A 23,287-nucleotide genomic window follows, 5' to 3' on the forward strand; every position below is an offset into this window, starting at 1 on the left:
TTGTCCCCAGGTAGTCAGCACTTGCACAAAACCCTGAGGACTGGACCCTGTCCCTAGACTACCTATAGTGCCACCCTCTTTCCCTTGCAAATGAAGGAAGCCAGGCAACAGAGCAGAGGCCCAGAGCAGAGGAGTGAAAGGGCCCATTTAATGAGAAACTACAAACAGACTGGCCACGATTCACAGTGACAGGAAGGAGGCCATGCAGTGGCAGTGCGACCAGGGGAGAAGGGCGGCGGCAGGGTAAAGCAGTCCATGGGAGCAAGTTCACAGACAGACCATTCAGAAAATAGTGTGGCCTCAAGCCCAGGGCAGGGCTGGCATACACCAGGGCACTTCTGCCACTTGTAGTTGCTCCTTCCTTGTCCCTAGTCCAGTGCTGCAGCTGTACAGTGACAGCAAGTCGGCCAGGGTAAAGGGCCCGGTGTTCACCGGGAAGAGGGTCCATGGAGAGAGCACTGCAAATTTGAGTGTGCCCACAGGGCCCTATCTGCCATCTCTGGTCCCAGCTGGGACACACCAGGCACAGGTCATGCCCACACACACAGCAAGGACATGGTACAGAGGGGTTGAGTTCTTGGGCATTCCCCCTAGCCTCAGCAAAGACAGGTTCATAGAGGCATGGCCAGAAAGGGAGCTAGGCAGGGGACAGAGGCAAGTGCCTTCTTCGTGAGCCAGGGCCCAATAACTTACCCATGACCTGCAGTTGTGCTGACCTCTCTACCTTACTCCAGGTGGCTCCTGGGCACTTGGACAAGGTGTTGAGTTCCTGAGAGTTCCGAGGGCCAAAGTCATTTCTTCTGATCGTCATGCCCGCCTCTAGCACCCCAAAAACAAACCCTGGCTTTCTGAGCCTGTCCTGCTTGGATTCACTCTTCCGCTCTCAGCCCAGCAGATCAGGCACAGCCCCACTGCAGGCCTAGGTCTGGGAAACTAGCCACTGCTCGGGCTGCTTTTGGTCCCGGGAAAATCAGGACCAAACCTGTACCTCATACAGAACTGGAGGAGTGAGACCCCAGCAGGAAGACCCTTCCCAGCTTATCTTCCTGATCACAAAACCAGCAACACACAAGCCCAGTGCCAACTCCCTGATACTCGCTGACCCTTGGCCTTAAATCTAACAGAATTTTTGCCAGAAGAGTCAGATGTTCAGGGAAGGGCAAGGCAAAGAGGACAAGACTTCCAGGGGACCGGTGGAATGGCTTCCACCCCCAAATGGGAGTGGGGACACGAGCCACTGAGCATGGGGAGCAAAGCACGTGGGGCCAGACTGACAGTGGGGAGTCCAGTCCTGGCTCCGTTAGCACAGACGCTTGTACGTGTAGATGTAGGCTTTGCAGCTGGGGCACGTGTGCGTCACATCCTTGAAGTCGTTGATGAGGCAAGGGATCAAGCAGCAGCCCAGATCACACCTGAATCAGAGATGGGGAGAGACGGGGAGGCCTGAAGAGGTGCTGAGGGCACCAGGTCTACTCCAGCTGGATGGTGGGCAGGCGCAGCCCCCACCCCGCGAGCACCTGTACCACCTACCCCATGAAGCAGCAGAAGAAACCCAGCACGAAGTTCATTAGGCCAATCTCGTAGGAGATCTTGGTGGTGATGGCCTGCTGGCAGTGGGGACACACTGTCTGTACAGGTGCACCCTCAAAGATCTCTCCCTGTAGCACTGTCACTGTGGTGGCAGCCCCCGAAGGGACCAGGACCGTAGCAGTGTGGCCCCCAGGGCCAGGATAGGGCCCTGGTGGGTAAGGCCCCGGCGGGTAGTAGCCCATGGGAGGGTGGGGGCCTGGAGGAGGGTAGAAACCTGGAACGGCATAGAAGATGGAGCAGACAAATCACTGGTTTGCCTCCTGTCCCACATGAGAGGTAAGCACAAAGCCCCAAGGCCCCAGGACACAGTTGAGGCCTAAGGGACCAGGCCCCTCGGCCAAGGTAACCATACATTCTTTTAGCCCTTCTTTATCCCTGTCCGCCCCATGGGGACCATGGTAGAGAACTGGTAACAAGGCCCACTCTCCCCTCAGCTTGAAGCGTTTACTCCCTTGCCTGTTATACATGGGACTGGGCGCTGTGCTCAAGGACCTCAGGAGGGAAAGCCTCACTGCTCACCAGCTCCTCCCTTGCACATAGGGCTCTCCTCCCCAACGGATTCAGATCCTGGACTGCAGTGCCACCTGGCCCACCTGACCTGGGCCCACCTACCTGTGCAGGAGCCCTGGCCCTTCTCTGGCCTGAGTGGTTGCTCTGAAGAGCTGCTGGGTGGACAGGTGCCCAGGCCTTCGCCATGGCCTCAGGTTTCTGGCGGGGAGTGGTCATGAATCCACAGAGCCTGCCACTGTGCCTATGGGGCCTTCCCAGGAGCCAGCCTTCCTCCTGGTAGGGCCCTGGCTCCTCTGGCTTGTCCACAGCACCTGCGCAGCAGCGCCTATTCTATGACACCTTCCCATGTCCACTTTCCATAAGCACCATCAGCCCCGCTGCCCGTACAGTAAAACACCCTCACAGACAGAACAAAAGGCTGGATGACAGCCTATTGGGCTGAGCAGACCCCTGTGCTCCCCTGGGATTGATCCCTTCCAACTTACCTGGAGGCATGTAGGAGCCATCTGCATTCACATGTGGGGGGATGAAGCCAGGTTGGGGCACTGAGTGGTCCAGTGGCTCGTAGGGTGGGGGGCCAATGTCTGCAGGGGGCAGTGACGTGCCCGGTGGAGGCTGCATCACAGCTGGGGAGGTACTGCCTGGATAGAGGCAGAGAGAGGATGCTCAGAGGGACCCAGCCACACTGCTGGTGGGAGAGCTGCTCCAGGCACCAGCTTCTAGCAGCTGAGATGGATAAGGGACAAGGTCAGGACCAGGGTGCACCGAATACTACCTGGGGTGGGTGGGGCTCCACTTTTATCTTCTAGAAGGGGGGCTGTGGGGCCCCCAGGATAAGGAGGGGGTGGGTCGTTAGACATCTTCTAGGCTCCTCCTGGACCTGGAAGGAAAACACAGAAATGAATTAATGCTCCCAGCCCTGCTACTGCCAGGTGGGCACTGATCTGTGTTGAGAACCTGCTGCACAAGGTGCGTGACAATCCTCAGGGAGTCACCATGTTCCATATCTCAAGAAACTACTAACCTCAGCAGTCACCTGAACTTCCTGTGTGAAAGCCAGAAGACAAGGGCAGCCCAACAAGGATGACAGAACTGAGTTATTAAGGAGGACATGAAGCCAGTGAGGTGAGCCCCCCCTACCCCAGTAGCTCCAGAACCTAATCTAGAGCTCCCCAGGGCAGCTTGGGCACTGGTCCCCTCCTGACACCCAGGGAACACTGGGCCAGTCTCCGTGCCGGGGCACTGGCTTACTGATGGGAGGGGATCTGGGAGACATTTTACCTCAAATCCCAGGTTCTGAGAGTTGGAAGGCAGGTAAGGCTCCTTCCAGTGCTGGCCTGGACAGACACAAAGGGCCCCGGGGAGCTGTTTCAGGGCAAGAACAACATGTAGCTCCTTCCGCACTGGGGCAGGGGCCATGCACCAGGACTGGGTGGGGCTTGGGTACCTGGCCTCCAGGAAATCAAACTCCCCTCCCTCATTCACCTGGTCTCCCCAACCCCTCTGATGCCCAGTACAGCACCACTGCTGTACCTACCCGCGTAGCTCCCTCTTCTCAAGGCTGCTCTCTCCCTGGGCCATGGCTGGTCTCCTGCATTCTCTCCCCCACCAGGCTCAGACCAGCTCTTAGAGTAGCGGCTCTCAGAGCCAGCTGTGCACGGTGGTGTCTCTGCCCTTCTTTGTTGTGTTAAAGTGGGTGGGGTGGGGAAGGAAGATGATATTAAGTGAAACAAACACTTTTCCACATTTCCTTCGCAAGGTTCAGTGAGCACTTGTTTAGAGTCTAAACAGTACAAAAGGTACACAGTGAAAGCAACTACCCTAGTGTAGCTCCCTCCCAGAGCCCACCGGAGTTAGGTTCAGAACCATACGGATGGGGGACCCCAAGTAATCCTGCAGGGTAAAGGGAGCCTGGAATCAGCAAGTTTAAATATTAAATTTAAGAAGTCGGTGGCAGGGCCGGAGTGGTCAAGTCCAAGCAGCAAAAGACAAAGATAAATTCGATTTCATCAAAATTTAAGACTGCTTTAAAAGACACTATCAAGAAAGTGAAGACAGCTTGTAAGAATGGAAGGAAATTTTTACAAACCATGTATCTGGTAAAGGATTTGTATTTAGAATATATAAAGAACTCTTCTAACTCATTAACAAAAAGACAATTCAATTAAAAAACGGGCAAAGGATCTAAGTAGACATTTCTCCAAAGATAAATGCCCAATAAGCACATAAAAAGAGTCTGAACATTATTAGCCAAAAGGGAAATGCAAATTGAAACCACAAGGTACTATTTCATACCCGCTAGGATGGCTAAAATGAAAAAGACAAGTATTATGTACAGAAAATGGAACCTTCGCAGTGCTGGGGCAGGAGTGTAAAAATGGTGTACCTGCTGTGGAGAGAGCACCACATGATCCAATAATTCCACTCCTACATATATACTGAAGAGAACTGAAAACTGCACAAAAACTTGCCCACAAATGTTCATAGCAGCACTATTCGAAATAGCCCAAGTGTAAATAAGTCATGTCCATCAACCGATAAATGGATAAACAAACTGGATATATCCATACAGTGGAATATTCGGCCATGAGAAGGAATGAAGTACTAACACATGCTACGACCTGGATGAAACTTGAAAACATGCTCAGTGAAAGAAGCCAGACACAAAGGACCACATATTTTATGATTCCTTATATAAAATATCCAGTACAGGCGGATCTAGAGATGGAAAGCATATTACTGGTCGCCAGGGGCTTGGTGGGGAGGAGGCAAATAATGGCGAGTGCAGGGTTTCCTTTTGGGGTGATAAATATGTCCTGAAACTTACTGTAATGATGGTTGCACAGTTCTGTGAATATCCTAAAAACCATTGAATTGCACATTTTAAACAGACAAGTTGTATGGTATATGATTATATGTCAATATATATGTCAATAAGAAAACAAAATTGCCCAGTCTTATCCTAATGCAGTCAGTCTCTGCCAATCTGCATGCACAGCCACCTATATTTTTATATAGCTCCTGTCATAACAATTTTAAACCCTTTTAACATGTGTCACATATATTTCTGCCATCTTGCAGGACTCCATGACCATCAATTTTAATATTCCCTAAAATGGACCCACCACTGTTTACTTGACCAACCCCTATTAAGGCAGTTAGAATGGTACTTGTTACTTTTATTAAAAACAGGGGACATTCTTGCCTAATGCTCCTTTCATTTCTTGGACTATTTCTTTGGACTAAACTTGCCAGAAGTGAGATTATTAGGTCAAAGGGTATGGACATTTTATGCCTTTTGTGAAGGATGATACCAATTTACAGTGCAAACTTTGAATACTGCTATCAGGATTTGTAACATTAATATGAAACCTGGTTACTTTTTTTCTTTGACCACCATGAAGCAGTACATCTTCCCGAGTATTTGCAGAGTATATGCCCACTCTTATGAGTTGCTGCTTATGTTTATCCTTTGAAGACACGGAGGCCAAAAAAAGATGGGACTTGTCCAAAGTCACGTGGCATTTTAGAGGCAGAGCTGAGTCTAGGATCCTGAGTGGCTCTCCGACCCCTCACATCTCACCGGAGGTGAATTCCAACAGCACAGGATCAAGAACGGGGAGCAGCAAAGCCTCTAGAGGACTTCACAGAAGGTCTCTTTACAGACAGGAGCCATTGCTGGCCCATCAGGCATCCTCCTAATGGGAGAAAAAGGAGCCTTCTTTAAGAGGCTTGACTCATCATGTATGTGGAAAACACTAACATGCTGAGTCTGTTGGAACATGGGCTGGCACCTGCCACAAAATCCCATCCACCCACGTGGGTGGGATGCCTCTGGGGTGGCACCATGCATGGCTCCCAGGGAACCGACCAGGCCCTGGGATGCTCTCAGTAGGGAAGAGCTGCATTGTGCTTGGTGAGACTTTTGAGCACCTTCAGGTTCTCAGAAGGAGGAAGTAGTCTGGGTGTTCCAAGCCTTCCACCTCCAGAGAGTATGGGCACACGTGCACACACGTGTGCACACACGTGTGCACGCACCTCTAAGGATGCAGGCGTGGCCTGCCTTTTCATCAAAATCATTAGATCTAATTCTGTAGTCTCCCAGAGCACAAGAATTCTACTTCTGGAATTACACCATCATAATGATGGTACAAGCCCTGCACACGGGGCACAGGTCTCCCTTGGTGACCAGCCAACCCTGAGCCATCCTCACATACCTACCGCAGGCCACACAAGGACGCCTGGAATGCACACAGGGACGCTTCTACCCCAGGTGCTGACCACATGCACCAGAGCCCCTTCTGCCCAATCCCTTGGGCAGCAGGGCCCTGCTGCTCCTCTCCCTCTCCTCCCCTTCCCTCCACATTCACACCCATCCTCCGGCCATCTTCCTGAACTGTGTGTGTGTGTGTATAAGGTGGGGAGGGCAGGGGGGCCTTCAGTATGAAAGAAAGACGTTTCCAAAAAATAGCTCATCTAGATTTCCAGAATTCAAAGCCCAGTTCCTCCAGTGCCTCTGAATATAAAACCAAACATGCATTCCCACAAACTTCCATCATCAAGGGGAAAAAAAACTGCAAGAGTACAATCTTTTTCAAAAGTCACGTGTCCAAAAGCCAAACAGCTTTCCAATAAAAACACACACATATAAATTAAGCTACAAATACAACTGTAGCATCGAGATTTCAGCCCCAGCAACTTCACTATTGGGCAGGTGCTGGTGCATGGGTTATGAGAGGCTAAGGAAGGGGCTGCAAGACTGGTGGGTTTGCAGTTCCCAGCAGAGGATAGTGAGGCCTGGGGTCCTGGGGAGCTCAATAAAGTCAACTTGCAGCCCTGGAAATCCAAGACAGGCCTCTCAGCCTCCTGTTTGGATCTTGTAGCAATGAATTGTGAAGAAATAGAGGACTGTTTGAAAATCTTCACAAGTTTACCATTAAACAGAACAGGAGCTCCTCTGGGGTCCAGAGCACTTTATACAGTAGACTCCTTAACACCCTCTGGATTTTGTGCATTTATTATCCAGTCAAAATAATAATAAAATACAATAAATTCTCTCAGACCACAGTTAGAGATCCAGCTGACCACTCAGCAGCAGACCAGCCAATGCTGTGCTGACCCCCAGTGGCACACAGGTGTGAGGGCACAAAGACTGGGCCCCAGGACTCCGGGGCTCAGACTCCACCCCGCTGCAGGTTTCATGAGCCCCTAGCTTGTCCTAACTCATCCATGAACGGAGGGGCGGAGGTGTTCTCAGTGAGCTGAAGCACATGGAATGAATGAGAAGGAAGCCTTAAATGAAGTCCTTGTGTAAGAGCACTGGCACACTTGTCTGAGGCCCAGTGAGGTGCAGCAGCAGTCACACCTGATACAGGTGGAGAAGGCAGTATATTTCAGGAACACACTTCTCTTCCAAGTCTTGCGGGATTGCAGAAGTCCAAGACATTACTGAGAAAGGAGAGTGGTAATCTGTCACCTCTGTCAGAACCTGGTAACATTCCCTGGGTGACTGCTATGGGTCAAACAAGTACAAACTCAGTCCTCAGACTAGCCTACGGGCAGTCTGGTTGACACCTCCATTTTAGAGAAAGCCGACCCAGCTGTTACATGCCCAGGGTCACACAACCTTGCAGTCAGTTTTAGGTGTTCTCAAGGAATTCCTCTGAGCTTTCAATTCCTGTTCACCTGTTTTCAGGCAGTTTTACGGGTGCTGGGGAATTTCCCACTCAGCACTGGATAAAAGCTGTGTGCCACTGCCCCAGCCCCAACAGCTCCTACTTTAGAAGCCACTGGCCCTTCGGAGACAGAGTCACTCTGGAAATGTGTGCAGGGCAGAGGCTGGGTTACTGGGTGGCACCCTGTCACAAGGACCTCGAGGATCTGACAAAGATCGACATCTCTTGATTGCATTTTCAGGTTGAGGCCCGGCCTGGAAGGAACAGTCCTTACCTTTGCCAGGGCAGGGAGGCAGCGTGGGGCGAGCAGCTGATGTGTCAGAAGGCTCAAGACACCTGAGAAGGCGCCATGAGGGACTCAGGTACACACCGTGAGCCTCCACCTCTCAATGTTCACTGTAATTCACATCACAGGCCTGGGTCCTTGAGGGCATCAAGATAAACCTTAGGATGGAGAGGGTCACAGGGTGAAGAGCTGGAAACTGACTCAGAGGAGCCCCAAAGGACAGTGGGGTGGTGTGTACAGAAGAGGAAAGCCGTAAGTGGTCTTTGGGACCCTACACATGCCCCTTGGTCCATGGGGGGATAGAATGGGGCAACATGAGGCCTAATTTGGCCCCTGCACCCACAACCAACACAGCTTAGCACCCACTGTGCTTTTATGTAGGAGGGACTTATTCCAGTCACCCTAAAATGAAATGAAGCCTGTCTCCACGTGTGTCTCTGGACCTACCACCTGCCCGCTCCCCACTGCAGTCTCATCTCACCATCCCAAGGGCACAGGCACTGGGGACTCCCGGTGGGCAAGACAAAGTTCTCCCAGGCACAGAGCCAAGCACTGTCTGCAAAACTACTCCCCAGCTTCCCCCCATAGCCCAGTGGTACCCCGAGTGCCACCTGCTGTTTGGGTTGGATCAGCAACCACTAAGGAGTCTGGGCCTGCTTGGTGCTCAGTGCTGGTCCGTTCCAGAGTGAAAACTTCTGCTCTGCACTCCAATGTTGGAAGCCCAACTTCAGCCCCTCCCTTCTCCCTCTCACACAGCTCTGCCGACAGCCACATCAGAGAGACTAATCAGGCCTCACATACACAGAACAGCTCCTGTGTCTTCTCCAGATGAGCAGAGAGGGGCCTGGTGAGGGTTTTCTCAGCTTTGAGGATGAAAATGACATTCTGAGATGCGTGCTGTGGGTTTTAAGGTATGGGGACGTGAAACCAGGCAAAACTGCCTCATTACCCACCCTCTACCCCAACTCCAATTCCACTGATCCCAGGCCCTGTCTCTATCCAACACACTAAGCAGCCACTGAGGAATGTGACAGTTCCAAGGAAAGGACGCAGTCTTCCAATGTGGAGCCAGGATGGCCAGCAAAAACCCAAGACCCCACTTGCCTCTCGAACACAATTTTAGGACAGGTCGATGATGGGCAGTTTTGATTCCTGGTGACGGACAGAGGGAGGGGGGACAGGGTCTCTACCTCCCGGTGCCTGATTTCAGCTGCTCTCCTCTGGGTCTCCCCGTTTCCCAGAGGAGAGTTCAAAGCACAGACCTCTGGGCCCTGGTTAACGCCTCTGGAGTTTTGCTCTGCTCCCAATTATTCATCACTCACTGTAGAGAGTGCTGCTGTTGATCCAGGGCCAAAGCCAGGCCAATTGGCAGCTTAAGGCAGCCTAGGCAGGCTCCCCATGGGAGCTGGGAGGGCCTGGGCCCACGCCAGCGGGATATGCTCCTCACTGGCCACAGCCACGGCTGCAGACTCAATTCTGCAGTCTAAACTGTCCTGCACACTGCCATGGGGGTGCCAACTCTGCCCTCCTGTGGTCTATTTCACTCCAGACAGGACCTGTCATGGAAAGACACCAACACCCGCTTCTGGAGGAAGGCCCAGTCTAGAGGGTAGGGAGGGGCAGTTTGAAGCTGAGACCCAACTGTACATGAGTGGTGCTTCTGGAGGACTGAGGACTGGTGCTGAGAAGAAGGACTTTCTGACATCAGCTTCCCTCAGGGTCTGCTAGAGCAGCAGTTTTCAAACCTTTTGTTCTCAGGACCCCCTTCACACTCAATGATTGAGGAATCCAAAAAGAATTTGTTCTGTGGGCTATATCTATCAGCATTTACCATATCAGAAATCAAAAATGAAGAATTTAAAAGTATTAAATTCATTAAACATAACAATAATAAATTCATTATATGTTAATATAAATAACTTTTTTAAATAACTACTTTCTGAAACATTTAATGAGAAGGCTGGCCTTGGTTTACATTTTTGCAAACCTTTTTAAGGTCTGGCTTAAGAGAAGACAGCTGGACTCATATCTGCTTCTCTAGTCAATCTGTTGTGATATGTAGTTTTGGTTGAAGTAGGTAAGGAAAATCCAGCCTCCCACAAATAAGTAGGTAAAAAAAGGAGGAGCATGTGAATTGTCTTTTCAGATAATTGTGGATATTCTTTGATACTGTACCCAAATTTGACAACTGGTAGTTTCTTAAAAGTTAGTTGCAATGTGGACCCTGAATCCTTAATGATGAATTCTTCTGACTCTATTACATTAAAATTTATTGGTTTTCCTTGCATTATAATGAAACTTTTACACATGCATGAGTTTGTACCAGCATGTACGGGTCTTTGGAAAATACTAGTTCCCAATTACGAGCCCCAATTATGCAGATCTAGCAATGCTGACACCTCATTATGTAACAGCCCCCCTTAAAAAACTCACATTATTAGTATCACCACCAACCTCATCAGAAAAATCTTTATCTGGAAGCTGTCAGGCTCACAGTGGCAGATACCAGATTTCCAAAATTCTACTTTTCATCTGAAAGCTCAAATTTTATCATTGGCAACCAATAGAACAAATCTATCATTAGCAACACATACAAAAACAAAAAGGCTGGTTGTTTTCCTTGAAGTAGCAGGCTTACTTTGTTCTTTTTCAAGAAAATGTCTGCTAAATCCCTGAGTCTGAATAACCAGGATATGTGTGCCAGTTGTTCCTTTAATATGGAGCGCCACAAAAAAGCTGGTTCAGCTCACAACTCAAACAACTGATACATGTGCTCTCCCTTAAGGCTGCCATCACACTTCACTTGCGTGTCCTTTCTGTGTGCCTCACATTTCATTATATGGAATATTAAAAAGATAAGTACTCAACGGTCAAGATTTAATAAAGTTAATTTTTACTGTTTTTTTAAATGAAACTGGCATGTGTGTGTGGTGAACACAATTACAATGACTAGCACAGCTTGGTGCCACTGCCTTGAGTGAGCTCAGCCCACAGTAGTTTCACTCCCAGCGGCTCTGACACCAATGTGGAGGCCAACACAAGGGAAAATGGAAATGGAATGTCTTTGTGTTGTTATAAAAATAGTTCTGAGACCTTCAGTGCCTGGAAAGTCTCAGGAAGCCTCCAGGAAACTGCACTTCACCTTTCAAGAACCCGTGTGCTAAAGGAACCCGCCTAGACCATAATGGGGTACCTGCAGGCAGAGGGACCGAGAGCCCTGAGACTGAGAGTGGACTGTCCTGGTGAGTCCCTGAGCTCGCCACTGCCACACCAAGCACCCAGGGATGCTTGCTGTAATGCACAGGGCTTTAAAGGAAGCATCAGGCTAGTTCAGACCCAGCTCCACCACTTTGTGTGACCTCACTGAGCCTTAGTGTCCTCATTTGTAAATGGGGTGATCATGCCTACCTCTCAGGGTTGCAGCAAGGTTTACAATAAGCAGTGTATGCAGAATGCCCAGAGCATCAGCTCAGGGCCTAGCACACAAGAACACTGAATAACAGCACGTATGGTCATCGTTTATGGTGAACAACTTCCAACAGGAAGGAAAATGACAGGCACTAGTGCCTTTGCCAGGGCAGCTACTGCTCCCACAACAGAAGGGATCTTTGTGTGCATGTCCCATAGGATCCCGGGGGACTTGTAATCAAACCCAGCCTGCGTGGCTAGCCCAGCAGAGTTCAGCCAAGTGGAGGCCACGTGTTCTGTGAGGCTCCCGAAACAACTCTTGGAAAGGAAGAGACACCAGCAACCGTACAGGGCCATTGCTCCTTTCAGGCGACGGCTGTCTTGGAGCTCCAAGGTCAGTAATGTTTCGAGAAGGGCACTCTGGCCACAAACCCCGGGCATCTACCTGAGACACTGACAGCAGCCTTCTGCAGGGCTGCGTTTCCCAGGGCCGACTTACCCAGAAGGGCTTACCCTTCCCTGCAGCCATGGCACAAGGATGCCAGCTGGCTTCAGAAGAGCTCCTCTGTCCCCAGGAATCAGGCTCCAGGCTTCTGGCCAGGAGCAGGCCTTTGGGCTTTGCTGGGGAAACTGAAAGACAGCTCCCATCTGCTGAACAAAGGAGGCACCCACTGCTCCAAGAGGAGCAGAGGCCCAGAGGGAAACCAAACACCTTGCTGGGTCCCCTGGGTCTCTAGAGCCACAGAGGACAGGATAAGGAGAGCACACTCAGCCCATGCTGAGTGTGCAGGCCTGAGTGGGACAGATCCCTTCCAGGAAGCCTGGCCCACACATGACTTCACTGTCCACACCCCGCCTGCCCACCTTGGAGGCTGTATGAGAATTGAGACATGAATATGGATAAGCCACAAAGGACCATGCAGTGTGAAGTGTCCTTACAATTGGGGTACTAATTTGCCAGGAATGGCTGCTGACTCCCTGGGCAATGCCACATACTGTCCTGTTCCCCTGAGTCCCCTGGGCCGGGCTTAAGTACAGTTTGTGTGAAGGCCACTTAACAGAGGCCCTCAGAGGGAGAACAGAGCTTCCTCTAGTTATAACCAACAGTCTGTTCATGTTGATAGTTGTGTAACACTGACTTTGTGCAGGATACAGACTGCGGAAGAGGCAGGGAGTGAGAGGAATGGTCCCTGCCTTCCAGAAGCTTACAATCAAGTGAGAGAGACAGGTGTTAATAATCACATCAAAAAACCCCAAACCTGATTACAAAGTGTGACTGATGGGATACAGAAAAGTCTAGAGGACTGTTAAAGTACAGAAAGATCGGAACCATTCTGGGAGTAGAGAAGGTCTCTCCAAGCAAGCCATGAAGAGGAGGTGGAGTTAATGAGACCAGCAGGCAAAGGAGGGGACGGGGGACAGTGGTATAGAAACAACTGGTCCACAACTGAAAAACTCCCATTATAGACCTCCCAATAACTTGGCTTTCTCAAGCTCACCCGCCTCTGCACAGGCAGAGGCCAGTGACTCGCTGCACAGGCCCTCAGGCTGCCAAGTTCTAGCACTGTAGCACTAGTGGCCCATTTTCCATTGTCCTTCCTGATGGAGGCAGGATGAGAGAGACAATCCCTCCCTCAGCATCACCAGTGGCAGTGAACCATTTATTTTTACACTTGAACAAGGGTGTAACTGATGCCTTGGGAATTCTAAATACTTCAAAACAAGACAGGGAGAGGACCAGAAAACAGATCTGGTTTTCACATCTGTTTGCCTTCCTCCCACCCAGCCTTTCTGTTCCTCCCTGATCAGTATCACAGCTCAATGGATCTAATACATCAGCCTAAGCCAAGGGCCCCAAATGCCATCATCTGTGCCCTACCATGGGGAGGCTTAACTCTGATGTCACAGCTAAGCTGGAAGGGCAGAATCCTCCCTTGTGCCCAGGCATTCAGTCCCATGCCAGCCATCTGGCCACCTAACTTTCCAGCGTCTGTTTTCTCATCTGTGAAACAGCAGCAGCAGCAGCTCCTGACCCACAGAGTTGCGATGAGGCATAAATGAGGTTGTGTATGAAGAGCATGTAGCTCGTAGCCTGTCACATAGTGTTCAATAAACATAAATAACTGTTCGTGTTACTTGTATTTATAGAGACACAGCAGAGCATAAAAAAAGAAATACACGGAAGAAGAAAAAAATACATTGGTTGCTCTTAATCAGAAAGAAAATCAAAAGGAAGATAGGACTCAAAGAATGGTTCTAAACTAAAAAGTAGTAAGATGATGATGTGATGATCATGACAATAACTGTACAATTTACATCATGCTGTGTTCTTGTCAAAGCCTTGGTAAATCACTCTGACTCCCTGTGACAGTGTCAACAGCACATGAGCCGCAGCAGAGCAGGTTAGTAGTATGACTTATCTAGAGGACAGTTGTTACCTGTACATTCTTTTTGATGCAATTCCATTTTGAGGCATTTGTCCTAGGGATAAATGAACACATGAGCAAAGAATTCACATGCAAAAATGTTTTTATGAATCAATGTCTTAATGTTCAACCAAAGGGACTGGATATCCACCTGGTTTACCTATACAATGTAATCGTATTTGGTTTTTGCTGCCAAAATAATATAGATTTATTTTAATTGACGTAGAAAAATGGTCTTGATATGGCACTAAGCGAAGAAAGAATGTAAAAGCAGTATGCATAGTAAGATTCTACTTAAAAGGTGTTTATTTACATATACAGTTGAACTCTGGGTTTGAACTGCGAGGGTCCACTTATACATTTTTCAATAAGTACTGTAAATTGTTTTCTTTTATGATTTTCTTAACATTTCCTAGATTATTTTATTGTAAGAACACAGCATATAATATATAAAACATACAAAATGTGTTAATCGACTATGGTATTGGTAAGGCTATTAGTAGCTAAATTTTAGGGGAGTCAAAAGTTACATGTGGATTTCTGACTGTGCAGGAGGTTGGTACCCCTACCCCCCACATTGTCCAAGGGTCAACTGCATATTACACACCTAATGTTAAGGGTGGTTTTCTCTGGATAGTGGGATTTTATATACAAACACACATATAGAAACATTTATGTGTAGTTTCTGGTTTTTCTAGGGTGGGCAGCTCCTTAGACTGGTTTCTTCCTCAAAATTCTCATAATTGTGCTAAGTTCATGTATATTCCTCCCTAGTGCAGAAAGATGCCTCTATTATCTAGTTTTGCCCATAGGAAAAGAAATGCTCCAAGGAGCACTGGGCTATTTGCTAGTTTTCTTTTCATAAGCTGACGATGAGTTTGGTTGCATGAGTCAGTTCTTTATACCAGGTCACCTCTCAGTGTTCCAATAAAACCGAGGGACTAGACCTGTCAAGATGGAACATTAAAGTCATCCAAGGTAGTTCTAGCCTTGGAGACCCTGTCTGGAGAGCCAGCAGGAGGTCACACCTGGCAGATAAGAAAATCCCAAGAGACACATGCTAAAACTGAGACTGATGAGGTTACAGGGCTTGCCCGAGGCCACTAGCTGGAGCCAGCACCTGGAATACAGCCCGGGCCTTTGACCTGTCACCGAGAGATCTCCTCCAGACCTTGGGGCTGCCTTCCAGGCAGCACTGGGCTCAGAAGCTTGGTTCCGCACATTCTACTGGTTGGCACAGAAGGAGGAAGTACAGATAGGAAGGAATGAAGAGCAACAAGTGGAAAAACACATATGGCTGCACTCAGTGGTGAATAAACAAGTCATCTGCACATGTTGGATAGGCGGGACTTCGTAAATAAAAGGCGGGACTTCGTAAATAAAAGGCCAACTAATTTTAGAAATACAGCGAGTCTAAGGAACCATCACTTACTTAGGAATTCAAAATGGAGCCTGGAAAGGAAAAAATCCTTACCTCTGCCTTTGTGGAACTGACACAAAACAAGTCTGGGGTAACTATTTTAGTCAGTTATCTGAGATCAAGACATACCATCCTGATGCAGGAAAAAGCATGAGGCCCTTAAGTGCAGCCAATGTGGCCATCACACAGTCCCAGCCACCCAGCCGGAAATTTTATTTCAGACACAAATGCCTGTGGGTCTTGCTGACCCAGGGAAGAGCTCAGCCTGTGGCTGGGCCTTGCCGGAGTCCCCCCAGTCCATGGCGGAGAGCAAATCTCTATGCTCCCAAGAGAATGGCTTTGCCTTTCTGCCTTCCCAGGCTCAGAGCTCCTGTATATATTCCAGAGCCACCCCCCGCCACCGACATTTCCCCTCAAAACAATGAGGGTAGTGTCTTTGCATCATTCCAAACCCTCACATTACAGAGCATTCTCTCAATTATTTTAAAGTACTGCTGAGTGAAGACCATTAGTTGCAGTAACTTTAGCACCAGTGTGGCATGCTTCTAGAGGTCACCTGGATGAAATGAGTCAGAATAAAAAAGCCAAAAACCAGTAGACATGTAGCAGATAATTATTCCTGGCATGAGACGCCACAGTTGCAACGGTTGGATGTTACTATAAACATCTTTTTAAAGAGCTCAAAAGTAGATTCTATCACAGGACCAATGAAAAAAACAAAGTAGAAGTCTAGTGGATGCATCCCTGTAGCTGGGGACGCCCAGCCGACCTACATTGAAAATCATATCTGGCATCCCTAACAAGGCCACAATGTCCACAAAGGTGAGAGGGAACAGTGGTAATAAAAGTGCTCTGGGAAATGTGAGTGGGGAACAAATCTAATCAGTGTTTTAAATTATGTTACATGAAATACTATATGGAAGATGAACTAAATTCATATCACTCTAAATGGACATCTAACCTGAAGAGTTTACACCTGCCAGTGAGACAGAAGAACTATTCAGGATCTACTCCTTGGGAAAGTAGGAGCTCATGTTGTATCTGGGGCTGCCATATTTTTGGCCATGTGCATATTTCTCTATGATTCATGCATTAGGAAACTACCTTTTAGGTCGGAAACGTCATTAGAGATCACGAAGTCCAAAGTGTCAGCTGACATTCATTTAGCCTTCAAATATTTTAGCTGCTCCCTGGCAGGAGGGGCCCTGACTCATGCCCAGTGCCCTGCCACTGCACCTGTTTCTGCCCTCTTTTCTCACACATTCACCAAAATGTTTTTCAAAATATGCTTGAGCGGGATTTTACACTCCCAACAAAGTGCTTCGCACAGTGGAATTCCATTGAGTGAGTTTATATGGATTTCATATACCCAGAACAAAAAGAAACACTGAAGTGAGCTGCCCCACTCCCTGCTTTTCTCTGGGTGAGGGCAGGGCTTGGGAGAATGGAACCCACGGGAGTGCAAGTGCTGTCTCCTCAGGGGAAATGTCAGTGCCTCTGAGCTCATGAGCCACTCGAGGACTCTCCGGGGTAAGACCAGCTGACTATAGAACGTAATCACTGACTGTTCACTTGGGACTTCAATTTTGCATTCAAAACTATTCCCTGCACTTGGAGGGCGGCGACAGAGCACAGAGACCATGGTCCCTACGCCTTGGGACTTTACCAATATCTGCTTTAATGGAGCTTACATGGGAGAGGGGACTGTAAAACACAGCAAGAGGTCAAATACACAGTACTGTCAGATAGTGCTATTTGCCATGGAGAAACAAATGGTAGGGAAGGGAGTGCTGCCAGCTGCTCTTTTAAGCAGAGAGTGTTTCTCAGAGCAGGGAAGAGTCAGGCAAAAATGGGACAGAGGTAGGGAGTGAGCCACGTGCACAGCTGTGGAAAGGTCCAGGCAAAGAAAGTCCAAGTGCAGAGGCCTGGAGTGTGCCCAAAAAGCCTGGGGGTTGGGCAGAGTGCGTGCCCAGAGAGTTGGAGGAGCTGAGGGCAGGGAGGCTTGGTGGGAGGTGCAGGAAGACAGGCCAGGTCCTCAGCTACTGAAGGACATCCACCTTTACTCTGAGTGAGATGAGGGCCTGAGAGATTGGGGTGTCCCATGGCTTGTCACCTCCTGCATTGTGCCTGGTATACTAATATGGGTCCTCCAAAGTTCTGATATCAATAGGCAACTGCTAGAGGTGGGGTCTCTACAGCACCTAGCCTCTATGTGCAGCAGGCATGGCTTCTTTTTGGCCACTGGACTGGGGCTACAGGAACTGGGTCCTGGTATGGCCCCCATGCTCCCCAGGTAAAGCAAGTAAACACGCAGGTTACCTGAGCTTGTCTATTAGAGATGGACACTGTGGCCTGAGCCTCAGGCAGCATAGCGTATGAGAAGGGGGTGGTGTCTGAATGCTGAGGTGGTCACATGACCATGTGAGGTCTTTTGCTTGGAGCAGCACAGAAGTCTTCCAGTTCTAGGATAAACCAGTTTTATTCAGCAGAGCCAACACTACCCAAATTTGTTATTTCTTTCAAGTGATTACCTATTTGAAAAGATTTAAGATTCTTGACCTTTTAATTCAGCTGACATTCCATGACTCATCTGTGGTCCTGGCTCTCAGGTTGCTGAAGATCCAGCTAGGAAGCCAGCTCACTCTTGAGAAGAATTTAAAAGAGATACTCAGCAAAACCCAAGTGAGAATCCACAACGGCAGGTAATCCAGGTGAGAGAAGCCAGTCTGAGTGTAGGGCACTAGAGAGGTCTCAGGGCCTGGGTGGGCCCTACTTAGGCTCTGCAGGGAGGCAGGCAGGGAGGGGTTCCATGTCTGGGCCAACAGAGCCACTAAGAGCAGAGGGGAGACAGACAGTTGTGGTCAAGGGCCCGGCCTCCCAAGGCAGACCGGCAGCTCCTGGAGGGCAGGGTCGGTATTTGGGACCAGTCTCTCTACAGCCCCGGGTAGCACATCATGGGGAACACAATCTGGCTGCTACTCCTAGGCAGGAGCTCTCTTCCATCTTGTGGGCCGTGTTTCAGTGATCAGTAGCCCAGTCACTAAGATGGATGTCTGAGAGGCCTTCCGGACTTTTCTCTGTACCTTAAATCTTGACCTTGTCAGCAAGTACTATTAATGCTATGGCTCAAAAAGCCCTCAGATCCACTATCTCATCTACCGGTCAGGTATAAGGAGAAAAGTTTGAACTTGGCCCTGTGTTCCAGATCTACCACACTATACTTTAGCTACCCCAGACTGTAACGCTCCCCTCTCCAGACAAACCAAACCTAGCCATACCTCCACCAATGGACCTCTCCACAGATCCTCCCCTCCATTTCCAAACACTCTCCCACCTCCTTTCCAGCAAACCTGAGCCTTTCCTGTAATTCCCCACCAGGGAATGTTTTGTCCCTCATTCTTCTCACCCACTAGAAAAACTGGGACTTTCCTACTTGTATCCCTGGGGCCCTGCTCAGCACCAGGCACAGGTCTGTTGAATAAAAGAGAGTCCATGAGGCTTGAGGTTAAATTAACTAGGCTTCCTATGCTATTCCTAACCCGAATGCCCACCCCACACAGCCATTGGGCCAGAACACAGCCTCAGCTGAAATATACTCCATGCTTCTTGATGAAAGTGCCTGTGTTCATGGCCAAAAATCCAGACAGTACTTTTCCAACTCCTTTCTTGAGTCACGATAACTCCATAGAGTTTTCACAACAGGGCTGGGAGAGCCCACATTTCCCTCAGCTCCTGCTGTTTCAGGAGAGCTGGGCCTGGAGCCCTGCTCTCCATTATTTGGCAGCCTTGGGCAAGTCACTTAGTAGCTCTGGCTGCTGCATGCCTGTGCTACCTCCCAGGGCGCTGTGATGACAGAACCCAGGGGAGAGTGCTGCCAGGTGGGTACAAAGCACACACAAAGGGCACACACTGCATAAGAAATTTCATTCCCTGCTGTTTCCCCAACTTGGAAGGCTACTGCTGTTTATGTTAATTAGAACTAAGACAACCACTTCACTTCCTGAATTAATAAGCAGTTAGGACTCTCCTCAGAGCCCCCCACCCCCACCCCACCAGGGAAACCCTTCCATGCTTCTCTATCATTTTCCTTGAAAGAAAGACGCAGACACTGGAGGTGCGGACCCTACAGCACCTGGGTCCCCCTAAGTTCAGACTGAATCGATACTTATCGAACACAATATGTATCTAGCACATTTGGTTTTTACTGGACCCTCATGACACCTCTTTCTGGTAAAAATAAATGGTGCTGGATCACCCAGTAGACAGACCATGTAGGGACTCACAGCACCTACAGGAGCACTGAAAAAGGTGACAAGAAATGTCTTCTGAAAAAATTATCCAACATTACAAAAACATCTGTATAGAGCATAAGGACTTTTTGGACTTTACAAAATGAATTCCATGGGAGCCATGGCAGGAATGTCAACTATCACATAATGAGAAAGCCCTTAGGGTGTAACTGGAACACTCAAAACTACAGAAACACTAGCCACGACTGCCCCAGATAAGCCCCCAGCTGCAAAGGCTGATAAGCATAAGCATCCCACCCTTGTAAGCTGAACACCTCAGATAGATGACGCTCAAGCCTAATCCAAGAGCATCATGGACAGTTGTGCTCCACGCCACCAGTCAACAAAGCTCGCTTTGGAGATGCTAAGGACTTTCATCTCTTTGCTCTGTCATATAAGACTCTGTACTTCCCCTCTGTGTGTCATGCGTTAATCTGCGTGGGTACCTGATTGGGTTATCTGAAGTTCCACTCAATAAACCTGGCATTGTGGAAAGACACAAGTAAGTTAAAAGGTGTTACTTCAGTAGCCGCTTCCCTTGTCTATGACAACATCATAACTGCTTTCATGGAAAGAATCAGAATGTCATTGGACTTCTTTATCCTGCATTGCATGGTTTTGTACTTTATCTAACATTAGGGGACCCTAATCTTTTCAGCACTTAGAGGGGATACAGTCTTCATTTGGCCTGGGTGTTGCTTTTCACCTATCACAGACATAGCAAATGAGCCTCTGGGAGGGCAAATGTCTGTCACACAGCTTGGAAGGAACAGAAGGCCTCCAGTATGGTCTGCCAAATCTCGGCAGTTCTGGTTCCAGGACCCCACCATTATCACCAGAGCCTGCTGACTCACAGAGCAGAAGAGGTGGTGGGTCTGCTGGCTCGGGGGTGACCAGACCTGCGTATCCCTGGGTGGGTGGCTCTCTCAGGAAGAAAGGCTTTGCCCCAGGCCCCAGCCCAGTGACCCCTCTCCTCTACAGCACTAAATTGCAATGTGGCCTCTACTACTTCTCAGGGAGAATCTGGCAGAATTCTGACTGCAGAGATGAGGAAACAGAAGCCCTTTGTGGGGTCCTGGAAATCGGCATATTTCCATTCTGTGCACTCTATTTCCAAGTCCCCTCATGGAGGCACAATAAACCTCACGCCGCCATTGCCTAAGGACCAACATTTTCTGCGAGAGCTCTCACTGCATGGTGCCTTCTCACCAGCACAACTGCCTTCCTCCATGTAAGGACAGAAATGTCAATATAAGATGCCATGACTTTAACTGCCAGACGTCCCTGTGTGCTCTATGAGTAAAAATGTTTCTGAAAGTAGAGATGAATTTTCACAGGACTGTCTCTTCTCTCCCTCTCAGACAACTGAAGAAGATTAGAGGTTGGTGTCTGTGGCTATGGAACAAAATACCTGGGCCCAAAGAACCCAAAGCTTTCAACTGGGCTATGCAGCCCTGTTCCCCTAGAGCTTTAGAAAACTTACCAAACCAGCAGCTTCGAAGTGGGCAAGCTGATGGTAAATCAATTACTGCCAATGTGATCTGATGGGACAACCTGGCCATCAGGGCACACTCCATGAGCTCTCCTTCAAAACAATTTCGTCCTTGAAGTATTATTCTATGCCACACATTCCATTTTTCTGCTCTTCGGGTGATTCTAGAACCATGGCCTGCTGTTTTCAAATCTTTGTTAAGAGCCCATGTAAAGCTCTTTCCTGGTTCGGCAGACCCATCCTACAGAAAAACCTGCAGCTCTTCAGGGATGGGGGACAGGTAGGCTTTCAAATACCCAGAGCTTATGTTACTTAAATAATAAGCAAGAAGAATTCTAAGGCTATATTTAATTATATGCATGATTAACTACTTGGGAAGAAACTAGACTGATATTTGCAACTGACTTTGACACACATAAACAAAAAATAAGATAGACTACTGGGTAGATTTACGATAAAATATAGTAAAATGTACACTCTAGGTGGTATTCTATGGGTATTCACTGCAAAATTTCTTCAACTTTTCTGTGTGACTGAAATTTTTCATAATTAAATATTGGGGCAGAGGGCAAGGCAGAGCTGGCATGCCTTTCCCAATCCTTAGATCAGTTCTCAGGGAAGAAACAATGTGCCAATACACATTGCCTAGGCACTGCCTTGCCAAGCAGCAGGCCCCAGAATACATGCAAAATTGGTATAAATGCTATGCCCGAGGTTCTCCATTCTCCTCACACTAGGCCTGAGGTTCTCAACCCCAAATGTGTTTGAGTATTATCTGGGGAACTTATTAAACAGAGAGTCCTGGACTCTCTAACATCCCATAACTGCTGAATTGAGATCCCTAGGAGTAGGCCCCATGAATTGGCTCTTTTAACAAGGGCCCCGTGATTCTGATGCAGAGGATCTTAGGCCCACACTTGGAGAAACTTACTGATCCCTGCTCCTTACCTGACACCTGTTGAGAGGCCTTCTGGGAACATTTAAAGGAAAACAGAAACACACCCCTATAAACAAGTCAAGTACCCAAAACTGGGCTCACATGACACCGTGAGTTCAACTACACGAAGGTCCTGGATGGCAGGAGAATGGGCCCTAAGCCAGGCCAGGTCACTGCCTCCCCACCTGGTCCTGGCGCGTGCGTCCAAGAGCTGGCGCACGGATTTACTGATGTGGCGAGCTAGGACTGGCGGGGGAGGGAGTGCTGCGCAGGGGCCTCTCGGGCCTGCCAAGGTCACCATGGAGCTTAGCACGGGCTTCTTTGTCGCTGGGACCCACCTTCCAATCCCCTTTCCTTCAGAAAACAGCTCCGCGTAAAACTGGACATAGTATTTTCCCAACCTTCCCCACAGAAGATGTGGGAGCTGTTATTACCGGGATCCCGAGGTGCAGGCCGGCAGCCCCTGAGGCACCGAGCCTGGCTAAGCAGTTACTGCAGCCCCACGGGTGGCCGGCCAACCCAGCAACTGTTCAACGTCAAAACCACGAAGGCCGCTCTGGACCGCATCAGCGTCCAGAGAGCACGCGACGGACCCGCTGCGCCGCCCCCGGGATCCCTTTACCTCCAGAGGCAGGGCGCCTGAGGCCGAGCTAACGCCGAGACCAGCCGGGGACCAGGTACTCCGATGACCAGACCCTCCGCCCCTAGGGGCTTACGCGCACACCGCCCCCCCAGCCCAAAGGCCATTGGGAAATGTAGTCCGTTCGTGCGCCGGAGACGCAATCTGCGGACTATGAGGACTACAGTGCCCAACATGCAGCGCGCGAGGGCCGCGAGCGGGGAGGGAGTTCTGCGGTCCGAGGTCATCCCTTCTCCCCGAGGGGCGCGAGTGTACAGCCTTGCTCCCGGGGGTATCCAGGAAAACGACTCGAATGGCGGAGGTGACCACTGTTTCTGAGGCAACTCACCGTTTCTGCAGCAATCGCAGCAGCCGGGACGGCCACCTCTGCCGCTCGTCTTCGCGCGTCTGTCAGAAGGAGCCAGGTAGGCTTGGGAACGCGGCCGAGGCTTGTGGCGTCACGGGGAGGGGCGGAGCCATGAGGTCAGCTCGGGGGCGGGGCTGGGGCTGCACGTGCCAAGCCCTCGTGACGTCAGGACTAACGCAGGTGCTTCGCCCGCAGGAAGCACGTGGGAGGGCCAAGGGCCTCTTCAGTGAGTGAGGGAGTGGCTGGAGGACAGAGGAAGGACCCTATT

General features: G+C 49.4%; 2 protein-coding genes across 5 annotated transcripts in view; one reads left to right on the top strand and one right to left on the bottom strand.

Moving 5' to 3' along the window:
• Positions 1–106: 106 nt before the first annotated feature.
• CDIP1 (cell death inducing p53 target 1) lies at positions 107–23,120 on the bottom strand. Of its 4 annotated transcripts, XM_039885221.1 has the most exons (7): positions 22,656–22,756; positions 17,875–17,958; positions 17,635–17,777; positions 2,876–2,980; positions 2,586–2,741; positions 1,531–1,804; positions 107–1,412 (listed from the first exon to the last, which is right to left on the bottom strand). In XM_039885221.1, the coding sequence occupies exons 4-7, from the start codon at positions 2,958–2,960 to the stop codon at positions 1,301–1,303; spliced, it is 627 nt and encodes a 208-aa protein (XP_039741155.1). In that variant the 5' UTR covers positions 2,961–2,980; positions 17,635–17,777; positions 17,875–17,958; positions 22,656–22,756; the 3' UTR covers positions 107–1,300. The 4 variants fall into 4 exon arrangements, with proteins under 4 accessions (XP_039741155.1, XP_039741156.1, XP_039741154.1 ...); XM_039885222.1 differs by lacking the exons at positions 17,635–17,777; positions 17,875–17,958 and adding an exon at positions 5,570–5,798 and having other exon boundaries at positions 22,656–22,749; XM_039885220.1 differs by lacking the exons at positions 17,635–17,777; positions 17,875–17,958; positions 22,656–22,756 and adding an exon at positions 23,002–23,120.
• Positions 22,897–23,287, top strand: part of CUNH16orf96 (chromosome unknown C16orf96 homolog) — a 47,346-nt gene continuing 46,955 nt past the window's right edge. The window contains 1 exon segment of the mRNA XM_039885225.1: positions 22,897–23,077. The gene's annotated coding sequence lies outside the window, so the exon portion shown is untranslated.

Source organism: Pteropus medius, unplaced genomic scaffold (genome assembly GCF_902729225.1).
Source record: "Pteropus medius unplaced genomic scaffold, Ma_sr-lr_union100, whole genome shotgun sequence".
NCBI lineage: Eukaryota > Metazoa > Chordata > Mammalia > Chiroptera > Pteropodidae > Pteropus > Pteropus medius.